Here is a 26,315-nt window from a genome sequence, read left to right on the forward strand (position 1 = left end):
TCTCCCGTGAGATGCATGATGTATACAGTGTAGACTGAAATCCCCTGGTCAAATCAAGTTTAGCAGGCGCTGCTGAATGCTGAATACATGTAGGGGCTGCTCATGAGTTCAGGTTTAAAGTGTTTGAAACACAGTTTAAAAATGTGTCTTGACTGAGGCTGTGACAGTAAAATTCATTTGCGCCACTGAAAAAATGATCACAACCTTTGGCATGTCAAATCGAACAACGAGTGAAAGAAGAATGAGACTTTAATTTTATGTGTGCTCTTCACAATAAAAGCACCAATCCTAAGCAATGAGCAATCGTCGCAGGTTTTGTGAAAGGCATTTTAATTTGAAGTGATTCTCCAGAAGTGGCGTTGTAGATTGTGGATAACTTAACCATTTTATTGCGCACAGGCTGATCCTCTCTCCGCGCTCTGTCTGTGTGTGTGTGAGCCGACCCTGTGTGTGTGAGTGTGTGAGAGGCGCGCGCGTGTGTGCGTGCTTGTGTGTGTGTGAGTGTGTAAACACAGCTCGGTAGGCTCATGTTAGGAGCGAGGGCCAGGAACTGACTGCAGCACAGACCACTAGGCTGAATTGCGCTCGGGGGCCGCTCAGATGAGGAGATGGCAGCCGAATCCACCCGGAGATTCACCAAGAACCTGCTGAAACCGGGGAGCGCGGCGGAGATCCGACAGACGGCGTGCAACGCCGTCAGACACTCCGCAGTGACGGTGAGTAAGAGCCGTGTGGAGGGTGAAAAATATGGGGAATGTGCTGCGTAAAAAAGAAAATATGGTGCGTAGTGGAAACGCATCACCACCTGTCGGGCCGAAGCTCTTTTAACTCCGTGGGCTTTTAAACGCCCCTCAGTTCCATCTGAATTAGATTTCATCTGTTCCAGCCTCTGTCAGACACACCGCACCGCTGCTGCTGCTGCACCGTAGCAGACCTGGCATTGACATTCATGTTGCATCTTTCTTTGCAGTGGATGTGCAGCACGGTGCAGCAGGGCTGTTCGTCTGTCTATCGATCCCGCTGGGAACAATTCATTACATTTAAATGGTTAAATCTCAGTAGGTGCTGGAATCGCCGTGTTTAATTCCATCAGGTAGGGTTTGGTCGACCCGCTTATTGGCTGGTAATGTGGCCATAAAGTCGTAGAATCTATCGTACTTCCCTGTGGGTTGGAGTTTATTTCAGTGTGGCCGGATAAGTGAATGAAATGCAGTAAATAGGTTGTAGGATAGTTGGATGCGGCATGGCACAGGCAGCGGTTTACATCTGCCCAGCGGTGCTCAGACACGCCGGGAAAGATGGAGGAGCAGAGAAACGAGGGGAAAAACAGGAAGATTGATTCATCTAGATGTCTTGATTTACCACTAATTATACCATCAGCTTACATTAATATCGTGAAATGTGAAAGATGATCCAGTGGGCGTGTCACGCCTTATAATAAGAGGCTCTGATTGACAGATAATAGTGGGAGGAGGGGTGATCCAGGAAAAAAGAAAATTGCACAAAAAACCAAAAACGCACAGGTACACGCACGAACACACTGAAAGAAAAGAATTTGATGATTTCCCTTTGATTCGTCAAGAGGGGACAAATCCTTGTGTTTTACGCGTGTTTGCATGTGTGTCCATTCTGTGGAGATTAGCATAGAGAAAGGTCACTCCACTTGAGCCTCTTTTTTGCTGCTACTCAACACATCCCCTTCACTGTGGTGTTAGTGTGTCAGTGGGACACAGGCACAACAGAGCGTAGGCTGCGGTGAGAATTGATTGGAATAAAGAGGGAAAATGTAATATTGCATGGCAGAGGACAGGATTACAATAGCTGAGCAGACTCACAATGAATGAAAGATGGATTTCTCAGTGTACATCTAACTGAAAATTGAAATTTTCTCAGAGCAGCCAGATGTCAGTGTGTGCTCTGCAAGCAAAGACACTGCAAATAAGAACAAAAGTGAGAGATATAGTCTTCTAATATAAGAGTAAGCTGCTCGATGTCTCACTGTTATCACCATTATTTACACATGAGGATAATCTGTCAGATTAAGAGTCTGTCAATATATTTGTATTCTTCTTTGAAGCTTCCATCTATTTGTGGTGTGCAGCAGTCCACATGTAATCAAGTGTGTAACCACCTGTGTAGGTCTTTTTTCACATTCTGGCTCAGCGAGACACTTGAACAGAATGGAGCCATTGTTAATGCTGTTAATACACCTGTGCTTTGTCTGCTTTGACAAGTGAAAATATGTGCTATAGGAAAAAGGCTTTTTTAAATGTGCAACATGATGATGTTTGGATAAATTTGTGTATATATCAGAAAAAATCCTACAAATCATATTTCCTACAAGGACTAACTGGTTTTCTAGATGTATTGCTGCAGGTGTAAGTTCTGTTGCACAAGGGTTTAAGGGGTTTTGATTCAAAGTTGCCTTAATAACGTGTCATCATGGATGCTCATTGGTGTATTTGGAGTTTATTTAAGTTTGAGAAGTATTCAGTAGATGAAAAACATGCTGCATAAGGTGGAAATAGGGATAAAACCCTTAGTCACATACATTCTCTTGAAAACCAGTTCAGAAATATTTATTGCATTACGTAACCAGGCAGAACAAATAAAGGTAGTTCATCACATTGCTGTAAAATGAATGGAAAACTCCAATGCTGCTTTAAATTTGCAACATTAGACACTATGGCCTAATACATCCAGATATATTAACATAAATATCAGTGTATACAGTATATTTTTCACTCGTATGTGGCATTTACCAGAACACCCAACCATTTGTTCAAAAGGAAAGTGTGAGGTTTTGTTTACTGAAAGAGAGAACTGAAACGGAAACTATGACTAATATTGTTATCTCCATTTGTATGTGCAGAAATACCCGCTTTTTTATTTCATCATCCTCCAGTGACTGCTTTGTGTTGTCAAAATAAGTAATGTGTATAAAGGTGAAAAAAGACACAGTTCTATGTTTAGATATAGGATGAATGAGTGAATGTGGAGCAAAAAAAAGAGAGGGGAAGCTGGATAAGAGTGTAAGCGTATGTGTGTGTGTGTGTGTGTGTGTCTGTGATTGTGTATAACACTTGTGGGCACAGGCTTAGGTTAAGTGGGTGTGTAAATGTCCATAGGCTTTGTGTGCATGTGTGTGGACGTTTTTGTGAGCGTGTTAATGCATGGCCTTTGTTGGTGAAAGAAACCAGGTCAGCAGAATCGGGCCCTATGGCATAACATTCAATGAAGCGTGAGCCTCTTTCTCTCACTGACCCTCTCTCTCTTTTCATTATTCATTCACTTAATGTCACCCCTGTTCCCTGACTTTACCCTCCCCACCTCTCCATGCCTTCACTGTTTCTTCTATGTTTGAGTTGCTTCTGACACCGTTTCCCTCAGCGTTTCTTACTGTCCCACGGCTCTGCATGGGCTCCCCAGTCAGGTTAGATCAGTTTCTGAAGTATTTGTGCGCGTATAGCACACATGATACCTGGTAAATCCCCCTGGTGCGTCCTGCATTTTCCTCTGATGAAGTGCTCTGTGAAAGCAATCACTGCTCTCTGACTGCTTCACTGTTTCTCAGAGTGGTCAGCCCACCCATCCTCAAATATGCAGGGAGCATGGAAAGGGTAGATAGATACAAGAATGAGGGATGTAATGATGGCTGAGTTTTGGTTAAATGAAATGGTACAGTTTGTTGCTTCACTGACCGTGGAATCTCATATTTCATCTTTCCCTGACTCTGAGCTGCCAAACACCAAATAATACTGAATTGAAACATAAAACAGATGCATCCAACATCCAAGATGTGTTCAATATATAATACAAGGAAGCAGATTTTGTATTAGGAATTCCTGAAATGTAGTATTTAAAACATGTTAACAACACAATCTTGTGTATTTTCAACCAGCCGTTGCTGATTTTTGGCCTCTGAGAGTGTGTGTTGGGGCTCTCAGCAAAAGTGAGCAGCATGGCAGTGTAGACACAAGTGTCATTCTTGTTGTGACTCTGGCTGCCTGCTGGGATGAACCACATGTCGTACCATGCCTGCAGGATGCCAGCCACACTAACCACACAGCCAGAGATTGGGGCCAACATGCCCACCCTGGCATCTCGCTGCCGCTCAGAGTTTATTTGCCCAGTAGCAAAGGGTTGCTTGTATGCAATCACCCTCATTCTCTAGGCCATATGTATGCTCGCGCCTATCAACATGGAATCCAGTTTTTGGTGTTATAGTACCATGGTTCTGTCTTCCCGTTTGGCAAATGATGCCACTCCTTGCCCTTGGCATCCCTGGTGCCCTTATGGTACCACTAGCTTCAAGCCTGACCGCATATTGGCTATTTTTGGTGCCCAGTTCCAGTGTCTGGGCGTTTTCCAATAGTTTTCCATTTTGTTACTAACCAGTGTCTGTTGTCCATTCACACAGATGGCCCTGTGATACTAATGTAAAGGTATTTTGGAGACAATCAGTAAACCAGTGTAAGGTTTTTGTTTTTTGTTTTTTTCTCAGATAAAGCTTATTAACTGCATATCATCGTATAACCTTACGTTGCTGCTGCTAATTGTTGTATACAGGGGATCAACAGTTTCTGCTTGTGTTTGTCATATCATATTGACTATGGCTACTGATTAACTGTTAATAATGTCAGAATAGTCCAAGCTCAAGATAACTTCTTAACATGGCTTGTTTAATTGACCAACAGTCCAAAACCAAAAGTATTAAATTCACCAGGATACACAACAATGGAGCAATAAAATTGTTTTCAGGGCCAAAAAATGTCCAAAAGTCATGTCCCAAAAGAAGCAAGACACTTTCTTTGAAAAATAGAAACATAATCAGTTCTTGAAATCACTAATTCATTTTACAGAACTCCATGATCACTTACATAATATTTTCAATGCTTTATTGGCACCAGTGGCTTGAACTGTCCTGGATTTGGCTAAACGTGCCAGAAAACAGCCCTGTACAGACCTTTTACTACACTGATACATTGTTGGTGGTTTTGTTCGTTTGGTTTTCATGTACTGAAGCAGAATTCAAATATTTGTTTATCACACTGTCATAAATAACAGGCACATGCATAAACTTCTGTCAAACAAGGTAACATAGACTCAGTTTTGTTACTGTACGTGAGCCGATCATGCTCAGTGCCATGTGTGGTCGTCCCCTAAAGGCCTGTTCTGAGCCATGAAAAACCCTGATGTAAATAAGATCAAAAAGATTTTTAAGTATTTTTTCATCCACACTCCATAAACTGCCTCTTTATTGCTATTACAACTGCCTGGAACATATTAATCACTCTAAAAACTTGTGGATTGCTTTGGAAACTAGCTGACAGTGATGTGAAATATATGTGCCTTGTATTTAATGGGCTTAAACATGTGAAACCCTCTTGGTATTGAGCTCCTTTACCAATGTGGTTCACCTCCATGCTCATGAGCACGTTCCTGTTTCAATGAACTTACCACCAGAGACCAGCATGTGTTCCTTGGCTAAAAAAGCCACAACGGGAACACACACACACACACACAGACACACACACTCACCCGTCGACATATAGAAAGAACTTTGGCTAAAGTTCAAGTGCTTTTCCTTCCTCCAGGTTCATGCTTTTTATATGTGACCAAAAGCTTGCACTTGATGTTCTGAAATATTAAAAAGAGGTGTTCATATTTCATTGACCTCCCTTTAGCTTATCTTTTTCTTCTCCACTCACTCTCCAGCTTGGCCTCATCAGTTATCTAACTCATCTCACTTCATACTTTGAACAGTAAAGGTATAATTTCCTCTGTTTTCGCCCGGCCTCATTACCTCAGATGAATTTTCTCTGCTTTTTCTTAATCCGTACATAAATCAGCCTTTATTTCTCACTGTGTTCTGTACCTGAGTGTCTGTCCTTCTAATAAAATGCCACCACCAGGCATGTCTGTTTGTCTGGAGCCAAAATGTGTGTCAGACGGTGTGGGGTGCGTATTTGTTGGCGGGAGGCACTCTGGCTAGACGTGTCCCACTGATATGTTCTGGGTGCGTGTGGTCATCGGGGGACATGCTGTCAGTCTGACTCCGCTTTCTCTTCAATGACGCATCATGTCGACTGCCTGAGGTGCATTGTGCGTGACTGCTGACCTGGTAGCCTTTTTTTTTTTTTGACTGTGTGTGTGATTGTGTGTTTCCTGAGCTACCAGACAGCTATTTAGGCCGCATGAAACCTTTGCATGCATGCATATGGGTTTGCTTTGCATCAGCATGATTTTGTCCTGATAAAAACCACGTTGTGGTTCTCTGTTTCTAAAAGAGAGTCGTCAGTGATGCGTTGATTAGTCCCAGCTAATATGCCCATCTCATGTCTGTTAGTCAAACCGATAATGCTGAAAATCAATTGTTCCAGAAGAAAGAAACCGGTCAGATTACCAGTAATTACTCTCCTGCCGCCATGCTTCTGTTACCACGGCAACAGAGACTGGTCAATTAGGATGGAATTCTAACAGGAAGCGTTCCTCCTCGCATATCTCTACTTTTTTCTCTCTTAGTTCATTCATCTGCTTCTCTTCTGTTCCCATGCTCTCTCATCTTCCAAGACATCTCATTAATTAATTTGTGCTGCGCATGAGACTTATTCTTTCAGTTGTATCTGTAGCCCGCCTCCTCCAGCGGCTTTCTGAACACCTACTTCATTTTTTATCACCTTCTGTCCTCTCTTTTATTATCTCTCATCCTTTTTCTTACACAGTAACGATTCTGAACATGTATATTTTGTCCACATCCTGGCATTTCTGTCACATTGTTTCATCTGGACAGCAAAACGTAGGACAGAGGTGGAATCAAGCCTCCAATTGGAGTCAGACATCAGCAGTTCTTATCATTGTAGAGAGCTAGGCCATTAAGAGTGAAAAAATAGCGACAAAATGAAGGAGAATGGGTGAGAAAAGGAAGAGAGGGATTGTGTCATCCCTCCCAGTGGAGTTCAGACTGAGTCTGTGCTGCTGATAACTTGCCGTCTTATAAACACTCCATCCTGTGAGTTTGCATGCATGTGTAATAATATGTGTAGCGTTTTGCACATGTCATGGTGTCTTAGGATTGGCAGGCTCTTGGACTGTGCATAAAGTTGGGAGTGTTAGTCTGCTTTACAAGTCTGCACACTACCAGCCCCTCTGGCCCCCGTGGACATTAATGCAGGCGTTCCAGTTAAACAAAAGTTGATTTCACAACACTTCACAGCAGAAAATGGAAATGCCGCGCTGTTGTATTTATTCCCATTGAGTCTGACATAAAGCTGTTTTACAAATCAACAGAGACAACATTTCCTTGGCTGCCAATATAGTTATGCTCTTACATAAGTTGGGGTTTTGGAAATCATTCTGCAGTCAGATTGTATAACCATGTAAACATGAGTGTGTGAGAAAAGAGACTCCGCTCACAAGAACAATCAAGAGAGGAGCTTTGGGCCCTTGATTTGCATTGGAACCATTAAAGTCGAACCCTACAAAATGATTATTAGGATTTATGTTGTTGGTTGGCCATGACCCTTTATAAATTAAAATACTAATTCTCATGGAGGAGAGCAGGGAGGCAATTCAATACTAAAAATAATTCTTAGTGGCAGCCCTGCATTTCACAAAGGAGATGTCATATATTTAATGAGTGTTGCTAATGTATAGGCCATTACAAGTCAAGCTGCTGGTGGGTGAATGACCACCTTTACTGAGAATTATCTTATGGCAAACCCTGATTACAGCAGAATGAGCATTGATAGAAGGCAGCATCTGCTCGTTACACCCAGGAGACACAAACCAAGTGTGCTATAGGATGATGCACGTGCAAACATTTTGTGCTTAAAGGATGTTTTCAAACTATTCTGCTTTGAACGATACATTTTGTTTGAGATGACATTACTATAAAAAAAAAACACTTAAAATGAAATCTGCATCATCTCCCACACCAGACAATTGAGAATCTAGGAATTTACAAATATTTATTTTTCCCCAAAAGTTAAACAGCTGAATTCAAGATGTTTCCGACAAAACTGAAAGTTCGTTGTCAGTGTGCAATGCTGCGTTCAAGATTCTTCATCACACTTGTGTAAGCTGCCTATTGGACCAGGATTGTCTTCCGTTATGATGTTGTAAATCGTGCTTAAACTCAGATTTTTGGTTTGCACAGACAAACATCATTGCAGCGAAGCTCAAATATGAAGAAGCATTGACCTAAACACGTTTCTAATTTGAGTGTGATTTTAAATTTGACGTGTGATTGACCATGTGTGTCTCTGTCACCTCTCATGCCCGGTGTTTCATGACCTACGGCGCCATAGCTGATGCTTGTGATGAGTCACAACGAAGAGGCACCTCGCGTTGTGTGCAACCTTCCAACTCAGTTTGCCTGCATGTCACATCACATTCTATACGTGTCAAACCAGAATGCAAAAGTGTAACCTTGTAGGTTGCGTCAGCGCACGCTCTGACACTGTGAAACAGGATGTCATGCTCGCTCTGTCTCTCTCTGACACTGTGCATTTTGCGTCTGTGAACGACTCAGCATGGGGCATTTCTGAGTTGTGCACTTCTTCTTGGCGCCTTCGTCATGCGGCGGCGCCTAAACCTGTGGGCTCATCACTTTAGATGTTTTATCAGCAGAGTGACATGTTCTTGTTCTCTCCTTCCTGTCAAGCCTCCCCCTCACCCTTCTATTCCCTCTTTTAGTTTGCTGCTCACCTCTCCCTCTTACATTTTCACCTCTTACCCTCTGCTCTGCTTCCTCTCAGCCTCTTTTTCCTACTTTGCCTTTTTCGTTTCTACATGAATTCCCTAATTGCCTGCACTTCCGCACTATTCCCTCAGACTTTTCCAAAATCAACTATATTGTATTCGCTTGCACATTTCTCACTCCTTGTTATGCTAAGTGAATGCTTTTACAGATTCTGGTGTGTGTGTGCATATATGTATAGATATATGTATATATATATGTAGACAAAGGAATCGAGAAATGGATTAGAGGAGATGAATGGCTCTTTGACATTTGTTATGACTGAGCTGGAGACGTCTCAGCTGTGTTTGCCCAATAGCAGTAGGAACATGCACTGCCAGGCCTTGGTGTGTGGTGGTCCCGATATTCTCAATGACTCATTCAGAGCGGACAGTGAAATAAAAGCAAAGCGAACACGAAAAAAAAAAAAAATCTGAGCCTGTCACTGTCACTAGTGACACTGTCTCCTGCTGAATTCCCCCACTGTTTGAACTCTGCATGATGCACTGCACAGTGATCTCAGTAGTGTGTGAGCTGGGTGTGAGTGAGCACAGGAAATACTTCTTTTCTTCCTTTTCTTTTTTTTTTAATTCTGTGAAACACATGTAGCCTCGTAGTGTCAAACTGTACGTTGTTGAATTGTGTCTGTTTAGTCTAGGTAGGAAAACTGTGCAGAGTCAAAGTATGTGACCGTCTGTATGTCAGTGTTTGTGAGAGGTCACATGAGAGGAGGAGTGACAGAAAGTGAGAGAGGTCCCCGGGGCTCCATGCATTGTGCCAGTGTACGTTTACAATAGGCTCTTTGGAGAGGCTTCACAGCCAGTGAACTGCTCCATTTAGACTGAGCTGACCAGGCTTTGCCTCACTGGAGCTTAACTTTTATCCTCCCTCTCTGCCTCTCTCTTTCGCTCTTTCTCTAAAGCTCTTCATCCAGCCTCCCCATCCTGCCCCGTACCTTAATAGACATCACCATCCACTTGTCCATCTAGACTCTTTCACAGTCCCCACGGAGGGGTGGTGGTGGTGCTGGGGGTCCACTTCACATACTGGACTAAGAATAGTTCAGTGACTCTCTGCGAGTGAATTGCAGTGTTGTCTCGCTCCCTCATACTGCATTCCAGAGTAGGAGGCCTGAATATGCTACTGCCATTACCGTCCGACCCCCGTGCCCTGCTGCTCTTGCCCTGTTGTGTGCACACGAACACACACTCACTGTGTGGCAGTGATACGTGATGTGGACTTTCCCTCATTAACTGTCCTATCTGGCTGGACAGGGTGAGCAGAAAGAGCACAGGAGGGGGGCAATTTGGCAACAAACTCGCAAGATGTAAAGAAAATGAGTCAGATGCTATCATTTACACCAGCCGTCCCTTAAAGTCTATAAGTTGTAAAGGAGAGCCGTGCTTTTTGTTACGTGATCTAAGGTTCAAGGAGCTTTTTGTTCCTATCTGCTATGCTTGTCTAACTCTTCACCGGTAGCTTTGATCAACCCGGCTGGCCCACTGATAATCCTGTCTTACTGTTTATGTTCACTTGTCCATTATGTCTGAATGTAAGAGGAAGAAAAAGACAGAAGCAAGCAGCCATTTTTATTTCATCACCTGCACTCGCTGTGATACTTACATAGATTCACACATACAAAGATAAATGTGCTTACTGGCATGTGCAAACAATAATATACCCATCGTGCCCCTGTTAAAAATAGAATCAAAGGTTTTCACCTCACTTTCGTAACTGGTCGTTGCACAGAATAACCTGCTGAGAAAAGCCTGAAGTTTCAATATATGGCTTCTAAAATACTTGTTCTTTGCTGGTGACTTTCTGCCGCATTGTTTTTTCACATTATTTCTAATGAGCGCACAGCGTGTTGACTATGATATCTGACCAGAACTTCACTAAATAAACCATCCAATTGTCATTTATAGAATTTGCTCTACATTTTGGAAAACAGGAGCATGTTAGATTTTTGATTTGATATGGAAAATTAATGAATATGAAAACTTTCCTAGTATGATGCAAAAGCAACCCATCCATTCGAACATTAATTTAGAATAAGGGCTGTCAAGAAGCTAACACCTCAAAGAATCAGGGATTATTAATAGATAATTGATAAATAAATGGATAATGAATGACAATACAGAAAAACGGTTGTAATTATATAAAATATGTTGTCATAGTAGATGCCGAAAGTCCACATGGGTCAGCACACAAGAAATCGGACACCATTAATTGGCCCTAAAGCTTATTAAAAATATGTTATGTCTTGTGTTCTAAACTGAAATAAACAAAGTAGAAAAATGGGGTCCTACTACTACGGAGTCAAGCTATTTGTTTTCTCTTGTTTACACCTTTTAAACCCCATCCACATATAAAGCAATAAGCTGGCTCACCATCTCTTCATAGAGTTTGTTGGACACCACATTAATGCCTCTCCATTTTGGTGTGGTTGAACTTCTAGGAACCAAAGTTGTAGATCTTGTTTCCTTGTGGTAAATGTTTGGGGAACTCAGTAATGGAAGCGTATGTTAATTGGTATTCCCCTATGCTCTCATTGGTAGTCGCCTCAATTGAATCCCTTCAGAGTTTGACTTGGTATTTTCCCATTTTGTGAGGCCAAATCCTTTTCTTCATCGCTTCATGTCGCTGAAATTCATCAACATTTGATGGTCTTTGGTTGTCGTATTGCTGCTAGTCTCTTCCTGTGAGCACAGTTGTCACACTAAGCTAAGCTAAGCTAAATGGCTGGTGGCTGAAGCTTCACAGTTTAAAAAAGAAGCATTTCACTTTGTAAACTGGCCGTATTGTAAATGAAAGCCAGAAACACATCCATCCATCCATCCATCCATCCATCCATTTTCTTCCACTTATGCAGAGTCAGGATATGTAATCTGTCTAGTGAGTTCTCAGTCTTGACCAGTGTCTCCTCCCGGTTGGACATTCAAGGAAAACTTCCAAAGAAAAGCACCCAGGAGACATCCTAATCAGATGCCTGAACCACCTCAGCTGGCTCCTTTCGATGTCAAGAAGCCGCAACTCTACTTGAACTCCCTCTCTATGTTTGAGCTTCTCACTGTATCTTTAATTTTGTCCACTTAAATCTAAAATCATTCTTTCTCTACTCAGACTTAATGACTGTAGACATGACAAAGAAACTACACTTTTAAACTCAACTTATGTCTTTTTGAGTATTACCACTCTCAAGGATGTACGGTCTGTGTATGATTACACAGTGTTTTGTGGAAACTGTAGAAAGAGATTCGAGTCAAAGATGCCAGCTCCAATCATTACTATTCCAGCACACAAAGAGGTGTCACCCTGACATGTGTCCCACCAGAAACGTAGCCCACAGTCAAAATCCTCAATAATTGAAGGCAGCAAAGGAGAGGAAGCAATACAGTGATCCTCAGTATCTCTGTAGGATTGTTGTTTAATATTTGTTGTGTTTTGGATTTGCATGCCCCCTATTATTCCTGTTTCACTATTTGTGTCTCATTCTGTATCTTTTCTGTGTGCGTACATCAATTTTACATGCCTTAAATGTCAGCCAAAAAGTTGAAAGGGGATCTGCAAAAGAAATAGGGGGAAAAAAATGCATGGGGCAGAGAGAGAGAGAGAGAGAGACAGACAGAGGAGGGATTTTGAGTCTGCAAGAGATGGGGGAAAGAGAGGAAAAGGTAAGAGAGGGTAATACGTATGAACATGGCTGAGGAAAAGTCTTCAGAACAGCTGTGTCCTCAGTCTAAACTGGGACCTCGGGGAGAAGGAGCAGTGCTGAGTGGGCGTCTGGTGGATAGTTAGCGCTGGTGTGGAGGTTATGCAGAGGTTACATGTAGGCTTTGTGTAGGTGTCATTCGTAGGCGTCGTGACTGAATGATTTATTGCGAACAAGGCATTCAAGTGGGCTTTTTTATTGCAGTGAAGGTGTAGATTGGGGGAGGGCATTAAGTCGTACGATTTCTTTTTCACAAATGAGCCTGGAATGAAGCTGATATAATTGTTCATGATGTCCATAACTGTAGTAGCTTATTACCACTGTATCCATTGTGCTGGTATGTGTTTCTGGCATGACTGTGTAAAAGTAAATATTGGCTCAGGCCTGATTTAGGATGAATATGGCAAGTTCAGAGTAAGGACACATTTTTCAAGCTAACAGAGTTACAGGAAACAGAAATCATTAGGGATAATTGCTTGAGGAATACTAACCGTTTCCTAGTGTCAGTGGCCCAGGAGGTGGAAGTAGAAATAAGGTTTGGGTATTTCAGAGTTTGATTTGGCGAGCTTGAAGAAAAAGTCAGTGAACTGGAGTAATGGCTGGAGATTCTCTTACCTGGACAGGAAACAGGAGAGGTCTAACAGCTGTGCAAATGGTGCAGATAAGATCGCAGAGAAGCGAAGGATACACGGCAGTGCTGACAGAGGAATTATGGCTACTGTCCTGGACTGGTATTTATTGTGTCTGTAGTGCTCTTTCTGACAATATCAGGTTTGGATGAACGGATTAATTTTGGCTAAACCTCCTCTTTCAGTAGCAAAAGGCTTTTTCTGGTTCCAATCAGTGTTCTCTCTCCCGGATGGAAAATCACAGTTAAAGGAACAGCTCTTTTGTCACGCTCGCTCCTATTACCTTAAGCCTCCCCAGTAGTATGAGCCTTTTTGTTTTTATCACCAGCAACAACATAACAGCACTAAATCACATTTTAGAACTACGCCCGCCACCGCACTAACCAAGAAAAGCTTAGCCGCCTCATTTATTTGCAGAAAGATGGTTATTATCACAAATATTTATTGCAGATCGCATATGGAAGCCGGTGACCTCAACCGTCTATGCTTGACTGCTGAGGCCCGAGACGGGACAGGAGGGGGGGAAGGTAGGGAGGAGGAGGAGAGAACAGCGGGGAGATGTGGAGAGATGCCACGTGGGAGACTGAATTAATGAGGCACCAGCTCTGTGACAGTGGCTGTGTGTCTTTCTGCTGCTTTTACTGCATGGCTGCTTAATAATACACTGCTTTTCATGTCTCCACAGCCAGATTTTTCTCATATGATGCATGTTTGTGAACGTGGGAGTCAGTGATTGTGAGTGAATGTCAAAAATGAAGAAGCAGGTGAAGAGCTAGAAGCTGCTGTCCTGCTTTATTGTTGTTGCTGCTGTTTCAGTTAAGTCCTAGCAAACAAAGTCAAAAGAACAATAACATGCATGCAGCATCACAATGTAGAAGTATGAAAGGAGCAAAGGCTGCATTTTACACCACAGATATCTTGCGTTTAACGAGTGTAGCTACTAATCTCCAGCACTAATTACAAGGCAAGATGTATTAAGATCTTAGTGGCTTAGTGAAACAGTTTTTTAGGGGCTCCCCTGACGTCGAATGTAAAACCAATTCTGCCGTGTGCAGCACCCTAAATATAATTCATGTACCTCCCCAAAAAATATGCAATAAACAAACAATTTAAAAACAAACAAAAAAAAAAAAAACACATTTCCATCTTTACAAACAGCTACCTTTTCAATTGGCCACGTTGTACCCACCTACTCAAGGTTCTCCTCCGTCAGACTCTATTTATCTAAAATGTTGCCAGATTCTCTTTTCTTATAAAAGAGGATCTGTTCAAATGTCACATGTCTAATATAAGATTGTGTCTGGAGAGTTAGAAAAAGTGAAAGTAAAGCTGAAACTTGGGTGGGGCAGTAGATACAGACAAAGTTGTTTTGGGGGACTTTTGGAATGAGTTTCAAGAAAGAAGTGAGTCTAAGGAGGGTGCAGGGAAATTTTTAACAATGCCCCCCTTTCCCGGCAGTTGCTCATCACCAACTGCCCCTCTCCCATATTCTCCATCCCTTCTCCTCTCTCCTGCCCCCTCCCCCAACATCCCTCCTGCCTCAGGACTTGAGTTCTTAGTTAAAGACATTTTAATAGCTTCCTTTTCTAAACAACCCAGCTGCCAGAGAAACAGATAGTATCTCTGGCACGGAGCGCCTCCTGGAGGCCGTTCATTAGAGACGTGGCAGCCGGAGCTACAGTGACGCGGAGGTGTGGAGACTGGCACAGAGTACGGCACTCCCTCCTCATCCACTCAGGCTGCTGTGTTGAGATCTCAGCACTAGATGGCATTGGCAGTGTGCTGTAGCTCTGAACACTGTTCTTCCTGTTCGGAGCTCAACTCAGATAAACTCCGTCAGACATTACACACTGGCTTCCTGTCTTGTCCACAATCTGATCCACAACATGATCACATTAATGTAGAGTCGTATGATTACTTGTTCTTAAAATCATGACTTTAACTAATAATTCTGCACATGAAAACTGTTTTGCCATTCTAAAAAGAGGGCTGTCTGTTGCTTTGAAGCAAACATAGGCAGAAATGGGAAAATTGAAATCAAATGTGAGTTGTGTTTAAAGTATTGCAGTGACTTTTTTGAGATTCAAAAACAACAGCCAAAACCCCATTCTTTCCAAGTATCATTTTGCCACAGCTGCTGCACAGCAGGGTGACACTACAAGTTTGTACAGCCAACTGAAACATCATCATGGCATGCATCAGGTAAAAAAAACAAAAAAAAACACTCAGTTGAAAACTCGTGTGTCTTCCTGTTTGTGTGAGAGATAGTGTGCTGTGGTGACGCATCCGCACGCTGAGGTTTTACCGGGAACAGAACATCAGAGTGACTTCGAGACAATATTAGCATTGCTAGTGATGTGATGTTGATAGAGTATTTCTTGTCGTTCTAGTATTAGAAACAAAATTCACCGCAAATGCACAGTGACATCTTGAAACTTTCTCCTGTGAGCTCTTGCAGGAGCGCCTAGCATTCTTCTGCACAACTGTTTGAGAAGAATACTGACCACTGATGGAGATCAAAGCATCAAAAAAGTATAGAAGAGTATTCCTTACATTCTCTCCAGCTAGGTTTACTTCATTTGACAGTTTGCAGTCTTCAGAATTCTCCTCCTGACTGTTTTTCCTGCTTTTCCTCCTCAGTTCTTTGAATCCTTTATTTTTCTAGTACAGTCAGTGAACTTTCTCCATCCCGGCAGAGAGAAACACATATGTGTGCGTGCTGTGTGAGAATACGGGGATAGTGCAGCCAGAAAGAGGTTGACCCGGTGTCCTTCTTGCTACTCTGTGAGTGCCAGGGGCCAAACTGTAGTCTACTCAGAGCCCAGCACCCCTGAGTGACAGCATCCTTCCTGTTGTGGTCACCATGGGAACAGGAGAGTGTTTTCCCAAGTAAACTTAGTGGAGCGCTGCACCACATCAAACACCGCTGCCATGAGTCAGCCTCCAGCTCAACGGGGAACCTAACTATAGCAGAGCTAACTGCTTACAAGGCAGTGTGCAGCAGCTTTAATGGACTGTGGTTTCCTACTTGGCCTAGTTGGCTGGGGTATTTGAAGTCAGTAAAATGGGTTATGTTTGTCTTTTGACTAAATAGTTAACCTACGTGCATATGCAACATGCACACTGGCATCCAACCTCCTGCAGATGCTGTGCACAAAACTTCTGCTTTGTCGTCTTTAGTATTGTTTAGCAGAGTAATTGTGCTGCCATGCAAGAGGAATTATAGAAGCTGAGGCTCTACATCTGGAAAACATTACCTCCACAAATGATGGCAGCACACTGCCCTATACACCCCAATGATGTCATCTTTTACAGAGGCTTGCACACAAATTAACCCCGGTCCCACACAAGCACAAGCAAACATATGCAGGCACAAAAATTCAGCCACACTATACGTACAAACAATACCACAAGTGCAGACATACACACAACTCACTCAAGTAACATTTTATTTTAGGGTTCCATTTCTAACTAATATCCTAAATTAATTGATATGTAATTGTTTTTCTTTTTTATTGGAAGTCTTCTATTATATATATATATATTTATATTCTATGATGCTGCTCAGTATAATGTAATATAACATAAAAGCAAAAATACAAACTATTTAAACACAGTATCTTTATGTTGTATTGCTGTTCAGTTGGTAAATGACTAAAATGCTTCCTGTACCACTTCTTGTGGTTGTGGTCCGCCTTCCGTTTTCTGTGAAAATTCCAGATAAAAACATGCAAGTTAAGAGTAATATATTTATTGTCAATTGTCTATTACCTAATCATTAATGTTACCAAGTTTTCTTCAACTGTCAAAAGGCCATTGTTGTTTCTTAGAAATTTCTCCGGGATTTATCAGCTACTGAGAAGCCCAGCGGTGTTCTCAGTATTTTTGTAACTTCTGTTATTTCTCCTGAAGCCGCAGTCACAAAAAGCCGGTACTTTCCAACTTATGTTAGTGATCATCCTAGTATGATGACATAATACATGACATATTGTAATACACTTAAGCCAACAGACTGCACTACTCCTGATATTAAATACATGTTTCCATTTGCTCTTTTTATGCTCAGTTAGCATTTGTGCCTGAAAGTCATGTGGGGGGAAAAAACAACAACTAATTATTGCTATAAAGTTTTGTACTTAGACATAAATTGTGGCATGTTAATATAGCTGACAACTTAGCAAAGATTACTTTATGTTTCTTTCAATGGTGCTTTCTCAGCATCTCTTGATGATTTTTACATAGCTATAATTAATGGAAACATTCAACGATTAGTTTACATCATCATCATCAGGATAGCTGTGTAACATGGGGACTCTTCTGGCTACTAGAGGGCATGTATGTGTGGGCATATTTGCATGACAGGACCATTGTGGAGGCCTGGCATACAAACAAAGCCCATCTCTGTGGTTTCAGTGTTTAATAGCTGCTGCTATAAGGCATGTTGCACTGAAGAGCCTTTAGAGAGAGGCAGTGGATTTAGAGACAGGGGGGCGGTGATGGTGGGTGCGGTTAATGTTTCTCTCTCTCCACTTTGCCCACTGCACTGGACGTATGCACTGTCATCTCCTACTGAGTGGGACATGTTAATATTTGTATGCCGTGTGGGAGAGGAATTGCATCCAATTCCGCATGTGCTCGCTTTTGTGCATCCGTCTGTGCGATTGTGCGTGCTGCGCTGTTTATATTTAGCTATGTAAAGCATTATAGTAATGAGTGTTTATGTGGGTGGTGGGTGGGATTTTCTGCCACTTTGACATGGACACTAATGACCTTAGTCACGACCTAACAGCATCACCATGGTTACCTCCTACTCACTGCAGGGATCTAAGAGTGTGTAAATGTCTGGACTTATACATTATGTGTGTCTGATGGCCAAATAAGGCTACATTATATTGTATTATAGGTAAAATGTGACGCATAGTTTATTTAACTGACTCTTTTCATCCTCATGATGCTTTAAATGTAGAGCATTTTTAATTTATTTGCTACAATACTTTTCATACAACAATGAAATATTTGTTTTTTTTTTCTCTAAAAGAGCACTGAAAATACTTTATAGTGTCATTTAAAGCTAAATCTAGTCAGTTTATTTAACTATTTTATCCAAATCAGGGATGCTGTAAACAAAGCATGAGCTTGCAAAGCTATTTGGGAAGTACATATGGATACTACCACATTTATCAACCACTTCATACATATTTATAAGCTCATAACCTGCCTTTGCCTGAATTAATATATTTATTGCCTTAACCTTTACCGTTTGTGCTAATGTTGACTCAGTCTGATCCTTTTGTTGTTGTAAACCTCCTCTAGCATCATATTATGGTTTATGCACACAAACTTTTTCATGACAACTGGGGGAATTCTACCTGCACACTCTGGGAATTATTTAATTATTTGACATATTATTTTGCTGTCTGAAGTTAGTTTTGCTTCCTCAAATGTGTATCTTAGGGTATTTTTTTAGAATCCTTGTTGCATTAAGGAAATATTTTAATTTAGAGAAGTACTTTTTCGGTAGTGTCTCTTTGATTGACAAGTTTCTCAGCCTGTCACGATCAGATGGTTGCATTTGTTCGCTCCACCTTTTTTTCCTAAAACAAATGCAGAATGCATCTGTGACCCAGAATCTAAGCTGTAAAGCATCTTTCGCTGACAATGGTGCTGCAATGTTTATATTTTTCTAAAATCTACATTTTGGTCTGCCTCTGGTTCAAGAAGTACAACTGGCAGAGAAAACAAAGGGGATTTTATAATGAGCAGAATTTCAAATTGTCGTAAAACATATGAAAACCATTTTGTTGCAAGAGGGCACATTTTTTTCAATCGGTGCAGCCACACACAGTGAAAATGAAACATGAAGAATAAAGCAACACCAGATGTTTTGATGACATGAGAAAAATGGTGAAAGTGACAAAGTGTCACAAGTGATGTAATGGAATTTTATGCATTTCAGTCTGTATCCCGATGTGCATATGTGCTGAATGAAAGTTTAGGGAATTTCACATGGTAACTCCACAGTCTTCAAACTCCACATGCATGCTTCATCTGCAAAGCCACCCACTCCCCACTTTCCATCCACTTTCCGTTCAACAGCCTCTCTCACCACTCCACAACTCTCTCCCGAGAGTCTCACACTCTGCCAACCTCCATTCTGGACCATTACATAGAATTTACTGCAGCAAACAGGCACATACGTAAACACATACCACAATCACTCTTATTTTTCTTTTTTCTTTTTTTGTTTTTTTAAAAGCAACAGTTTATTTTACCCAATCAGCCAGTATGTGGGATTGCATGTCTGCGCTTTAGGTCCTGTCGTCAGTCCATAAACCGCAATTGCACAAACACGGCCAGCTTCACTGGAGAGAACCAGCATAACTGGAAGACAAATGGGGAGGGAGAAAACTGCAGAGTGAAAATCGTGAAAAAATTATGTAGGTTTGTGTGTGTGTGTCAGTGTGTGTGCAGCTGGTTCTGGTCAGCTGACAGCTATTGAAGACTGTGATTTGTTGGATGAGCTGGGCTGGGCTGAACCACGCACAGCTGCAGTCAGAGTGTGTGTGTGTGTGTGTGTTCAAGGAAGAGAGAGGGAAAGAGAGAGAGAGAGAGATGTGAGGCTGCCAGTGTGTAAGCTCAGCAACAGCAACATTAGGAGCTGGAGACTAGAGCAGAGCAGTTCAGCAAAAACTGATCAAAGCTTGCAAAGCAGGACTGGCAGGAGTGAGGCTGGAGGGGAAGGTGAGGCAGGACAAGGAGGGCAGGATGGAGCCCTAATTACTGCACTGGGTTTCAACACAGCACAGCACCACTGGCTGGACCAGGGGCTGAACTGAACTGTGGCGTCAGGGCAGACTGCAGAGCTCAGATAAGGACAAGGAACCTCAGTCCAGGTGAAGCCTATACTGCTGGACGGGATTAGGGCTGCAGCGGTGGATGATGGGTTGTTCGGCCAGTGTGGTCCTGCTCCTGCGTTCGGTGGGCGGGGCCGACTGCGGTCACATGTGTTCGCGACAGGACCAGATGTCACTGGATGCCGCCACGCCCACCCTAGAGGGTTACACCACTACCACCTCACCTCTGACCATCATTGTAATGGTAACCAGCACCTCATTAACTGCCAAATGCATGTGTGTGCAGGTTGCGGGGGCTGCAGCATGGTGGATGTAAATGTGTGCTCAGTGGCATCACATGTTAATGTTTTTAGTCTATTTTTTTATAGCTCATTTAGAATTGTAATGAAAAAGACATGTCTGGAGCCAGAAGGTAAAAGTTGTGTTTCAGTTTTGATGGTTTGAAGCGTTAACTTGAATTGTCTGTATAAACTTTTTGACATCTTTAAGTTATGTTGTCCAACTTTCTTTCTTTTTTTTGTTTAAATCTCCTCCTTTTTTTGCTGTCTCTTTGTTGCTGAGGTTGATGTATGATCAGTGATCGGGGCCTGGTTGTTTCCCCTCACAGCTGAGAGGCAGAAAGACGGAAATGGAAGGGAAGAGAATGAGGGGGGGATGGTGGGGTCAGACATGAGGAATCTAGTTTCTGTGGGAAAAATCTGCTTTCTCTGCATATGGCACACAGAGAAGATGATAAAAATAGCTATTTAAACAGAACCACTATTAAGAGGGCGCATGAGAGCTGTTTTACTGCGTGAATCAATGCATGAAAGAATGAATGACTGGATGAGGGAATCGGTGGATGAATAACATGAAAGTACACGTGTGTTTCTTCTTAATGACTTTTCTTTTTCAGTGCAGCGCTGCATGTCAGCCATCTGTTTGATATCTGTATCCTCTAGTCTTGGCCAGAAAGATCCTGGTTTCTGTAAGCCCAGTGGAAAAAATGTTCTGGCAGTAGGGGGATCTTTACAGTCACCCCTTTCTTTCTTTTTTTCCGTCCATAAACCCCGTCTCTTCTGGTGCCCTTTGTCTGCTCTCTGTAGTAAACGAGACTCGTGATAGTTTTTGCTACAAAGTCATGTTAGTCTGCAGATTCTTGTACTGTAAGTATGGTAGTATCAGCTGGTCTATTCAGGCCAGGTAGTGTTTAAAACTAGTGCACTAACTCTGCCTTTTTCTGCACTGTTTAGCCTGCTGAATTTCCATGTCATAGTAATGGATTCATCATTGCCTGTCGTAAAAATTCAATCTTGTTGGGAAATGTGTTCTACCCTAAATTAGTCACCTAAACAACAGCAGGTTTCCACAGCTCATTTTCACACTTTAAGACGAAGATGCAATGTGTGATTCACCGGTGGCAGCTCGCAGAGATGTCTGGGCCAAATTTGTCAGTGCTAGATCTCAAAAGATTTTGTAACATACAGATGCATTAGACAGTGAAGTAGGGAGTTAGGTTGTTGGATGCTAGGAGGACCAATGAAAAGGTCAAGTGTAGCTTTGGTGAACCTGTTTTGAAGACATGGATGAAACCAATTTAAAGTTGCATCCCTACATAAATTCTATACAAATACAGTATTCCATTCAGCTAGAACCATTTCCCAGAATTTCTTGAAAAGCCTATTTCTGATCATGAAACATCTACAAGAACCTACATTAGTGAAAGTGAAGCCCAGCTTGCCTTTAGATTCCTTGGCCATTGTCAGTCTCCTTTGATGGTGAACTCTCTCGTCTTCTTACATGTGTTACGGCTTCGTTAGTTGACAAGATGTGTGAATTTGTGAAATATTTATCAGTGCCCTGTGCAGCCAGCTCTGCTGATGGTTTGCAGAATGCTCTGTGCACAGCTGAACAGACAGAATAGGGGAAAAAAAGTTTGGATAAAGGCAAGACATGCAGAAAAAGGTTCTCTGCACCCTGAACTCGACATGTCAGATTGCCCCTAAAGAAGCAGCAAACACTGTTTTTCATCAGAGGAGTTACTTATCTGAGAAGTATGGGTCCCCATTAGTCCCACCGTGTCTCTTACCAGACCCTGTATTGCTCTAATGATGTAAAGCAGATGGCTGATGTCTGGGTTCTGCTCCTCTCTGCTGTCTCAGCAGCTGTCTCCGTCCCCCTCTCTTACTCCCTGTCAATCTCTTGCACTATTTTTCTTCTTCCACATTCCCCCCTCCTCCCTCTATTTTTGTCACGGTTTCCTCACATCTTTCCCTTAACAGAATGATAAGCCCCTTAAATCTTTGCTTTAGAATGACACAGACCAGCTTGCGCACATGACGTGCAAAAGGGCAAAACCTATGATTTGTCTCTGTCTTCACTGGCTGTCGATCTATCTAAATACATTTCCAACTTTTATTTATTCCCTCCCGCTCGTCTCACTCCCTGTTTCACAGTTATGCTGGAGGAAAGCCATGCTGTGAGACACCAGTCTAGTGCTCCATACAGCTGCAGTTTACCAACATCAACACCCACTCTACCTCAACCCTGCAAAGAGGGAGAGAGAGAGAGAAACAAGAGGGGAGCAGGGGACTGAAAGAGAGAGATGTTAAAAGGGGTGTTTAATACGGTGAGAACAAGGGAGTGAGGAAGAGACAGAGAGAGAGAATCAAAGGAAAAAGTGATAAAGGCAGCTGAGGATGTTTGATGAGACGAGGAAGCTATAGAAGAGATGGAGGGGGAGGAGGATGGAGCCAGCTGGTGGAGAGGAGAAGAAGGATGGAGGGAAGAGGAGAATGAAAGAAGAGGTGGGAGGGTTCAACTGCTGCTGTTTATTGCCGCAGACGTTAAATAGACTTGAAGGAGTGCAACGGTGGGAGCATAATTATGATTCACCGTTTCGGATAGAAAACATCAAAGACTTACTAACAGTTATTAAATTAGGGAAAGCGCACAGCAGTCTTGAGAAGCGTCCAGTCCTGTTGGACTTTCATTCGCGACAAGATGCTGACAGTAAATGACATAACAAATCTTTGCATATGAGAACTTTCCATTTGACACGTTTGCATTTGACGTGCACAATGCAGAAGTGTCATTGCACTTCAACCTCAAAGCAGATGGTTTCTTCTCATTGCTTGACCAAACTCAACTGCAACCGGATTTGGTTTCCCATTTTGAATGACAGCCAAATTAAAAGAAATATATATATGATGAATTCTCTTGTGCGTTTTTACGCTTCCATGTCTAATCAATCGCAAATATTTTCAAGAGTCAGTTTATACAAGTGACAACATGACGTATTTTATATTTCCATACAAATTTTTACCTGCCCCCACAATAAAATTACATTGAGACATTTAACATTCGACCAACATTCTTGTTATTGCCCTGCATCACAAAGTCACTAAAAGGGTGTTAAAGCAGTCGCTCAAGGGAATATAATTAACATGACCAGATGTACTACACACCCATCTTGTGTAAGTCTCCCGGGACTACCTTGACAACCAAGTTATGGCATAACCTTATGTAACGGGTTAACAAGGTATATATGTTGTTGTATCATCAAAAGTTGTTTCCTCTTGTTTGGATCTCTGTTCTGCTATGAGGTTAAATGTGGGGAAGTGACTGCGTGTGCACAGGCAAACATAGACAAATATAATAGTTTCTGTGTGTTTATGTGTTTACTGTCATTTTATTTCAGTGGGAACAATGAGTACCAGTGAGTACCTCTGTATGTTTAAATGTGTTTTTTTGGGGGGTAATATTTATATACGTGTTATGCGTACTGTACTTTGACTTGTAAAAGCCTCATGTAAAGATGCAGACAACTTTAGAACGGGAAGTTGCTGATTTGCATGCTTGCTCATGTCTGTCTGTGCGTTGTTGCGCATATGTGGTCTCACCTTTGACAAAAGATAAGATGCTGAGAGTTTGATTTTGCTCCTGGCAGTGTTTTATTTTGAAAAGGTGATCCGTATAGTGTCTGATGTTATATTTAGTGATGTGGAGGTTAAAAAGATTGATTTTCTAAAAACTGTCATCTTCCATTGGGTTGCTAAGTTGTCTTCCACAATATTTGAAGTTTGAATGTAATGTGTGAACTCTAGAGAACTGGTTGGTGGTTAATGGATTATTTTGCTTGCCGGGGAATTTCTTACTGTTACTGCGTGCGTTTGTGGTTGTGTGTGTATGTGTGTGTGTGTTGGACACCAAACATCAACTTCCTCTGCATCCACGTGTGCCGACACAAACTCACAAACCTACTTAGTGTTAGTTCTGCTTCTCAAAGAGCACATGCCCACAATGTGCTTTTTTGTATAGTTTACTTTTAATTTAGTGTAACCTGTAACCTGTTACGCTGGCAATGAGCTTCAGGAGTAAAATCACCTTCAGGAAGAAAGTAAAGAGCAAACGAGTGCGATCGAATTTCAACCGGCTGAGCATTGTATGTATTTTATTTTTTTTGTTAGTTTCTTTTTGTCTGTGGTCGTTGTTACAGATATTCATGCTTCACTCTCAACTAGTATTTAACGACTATTGTGTATCTGTGGTTTACAGTGGCTTGCATTTGCTGTTAGTCAGTATCGTAAATGTGATTTAAACACATTTAATGATTATAGACCACAGTTCTGCTTGGTGTTCTAATACTTTGTACTTTAAACAGCGTTTATGATGATTGTTAGGTGCTTCATTTCCTTTTCTTTGAAAGATTTGTTAGCTGAGGCAGAACCAGACGGAAGAGAATATGTTAAAATTCAGTGACGTATGTATTAATGCCACACACCTAGCAGAGCTCATGCTGCATTACAGCATCTAATGGATGGCATCTCGTGAGGGGAAAGCCAGACTTTCCCCTGAAACATTTACTCTGATGTCACATGGGTCAAAGTAGAGTCACAATTAACAGATGGAAACCCCAAGCTTCATCCACCTGCCTGCATGTCGCTTCTCTCTAAACTAACCTCGTCTCATTTATCTGCTCTTGAGTGTTTTCCAAAAGAACTGATTCGTTATTAGAGCTATAACTATTGATTATTTCTACTGTCAGTTAGGCTGTTGAATATTTTTTTTGATTGATTGATTAATTGTTCGTCTAGTAGATGTCACAGAATTGTGAACCATTGCCATCCTGATTTTTCATAGTCCGAGCAGACCCCTTCAAAATGTTTGTTTTATTTAACTAGTTTCAAAGATATTTAATTTATAGTTACAGAAAACAAGGTAAAACAGCTATATATTTGAGAAGCAAAATGCTTTACATATTTGTCATTTTCGCTTCTTTATTTTTCAAAAAGTTATTAGTTTAACTGTTGACAGTTAATCATTTCATAGACTTATTGTTTCAGCAACCCAGTACTTAAAAAAATCGCTATGTAATACATCCCTACATGTTTGAATGAAAAAAGGAACAAAAAAGTGGAAACTACAGCTCTAGATGATCACTAGGTAAATACTAAACCATAACACACAGTACAAACATGCAAAGTATTAACAATATACGATATGTGTGGTAAGCACAGCACTGAGGCAGATGGTTGTCACCTTTAGTTGAGTTACATTCATGCCTTCTTCGCACTCTTGGTTGTGAGCCAAGAGGCCTGTTCTTGCAGTTAAGGTAACTGTGGTGGGTAAAAGCTCGGGTCTGCACTGTGCGTGTGAATCAACCCAGAGATCATTACTTCCTCCGCCTTCGTGACCACAGTTTGCTGCAGCTCTCGCTTTGCTGCTGTTGCTGTTCTCTGAATGACAGAAGTAAATTGTAAAACCTGCTTAAAATATTGCTTCTGTGTGACTCACAGACCAGTTGCATAACCCTTCTATAGTCCTAAATATCTTTCAGAAAAGAGAAAGTTGGAATGTAATGGATTATTTTGGCCCATTTCACTTTACAAGCTCTGGTTTGGGGATTTATATTGAATGCATGTAAAAAAAAAAAGGTATTTGGAGAACTGTGTGAAAACAGGATATCACATATGGAATATTTGGGCTTTTAGAAATGTCAGTCTTTTTGCTGTGAAAGGGAAGTTATTTTTATTGGTTGAAAATTCCACTAGTGTCCTTGTGCTCAGTTAAATAATGGCTGACCTATGCTAAACATCTAATTATTTCAGATATCTCAACTCAAACTTACAGGATATGTGTTGTTCAGTGGGGTGTGTCCAGAACCTCACTTAAGCTGTAGTGCTACTTCCTCTATAACATATTTAGGTCCTAATGATGTCATGGTAAAACACAGGAAATGCCATGCTCATGACTATATTTCATTTTCCAGAGTGGTGAGATTATGTGCTGGTTATGGTGAATTTACTGTGGCTATTTCCATCTTAAAGCCCCACATTCTTGTAGGACTCTACGTCTCTGTCATTTAAATCATTGGTGGTAAATCATAACTTGTTGTAATT

At 41.6% G+C, this 26,315-nt stretch overlaps 1 protein-coding gene across 3 annotated transcripts in view; it reads left to right on the top strand.

Moving 5' to 3' along the window:
- Positions 1–453: 453 nt before the first annotated feature.
- The window catches only part of dock10 (dedicator of cytokinesis 10), a 62,542-nt gene continuing 36,680 nt past the window's right edge, over positions 454–26,315 (top strand). Inside the window, exon 1 of one of the 3 annotated variants that reach the window (XM_008287005.1) lies at positions 454–716. In XM_008287005.1, coding sequence (XP_008285227.1) covers positions 609–716 — 108 coding nt within the window. In that variant the 5' untranslated portion in view covers positions 454–608. Of the gene's footprint in view, positions 717–19,759; positions 20,180–24,152; positions 24,359–26,315 lie in introns of those variants that run through there. The other 2 variants (XM_008287003.1, XM_008287006.1) reach the window with 2 other exon arrangements.

The sequence above is a fragment of the Stegastes partitus genome, unplaced genomic scaffold (genome assembly GCF_000690725.1).
Source record: "Stegastes partitus isolate 25-593 unplaced genomic scaffold, Stegastes_partitus-1.0.2 Scaffold482, whole genome shotgun sequence".
NCBI classification, from domain to species: domain Eukaryota; kingdom Metazoa; phylum Chordata; class Actinopteri; family Pomacentridae; genus Stegastes; species Stegastes partitus.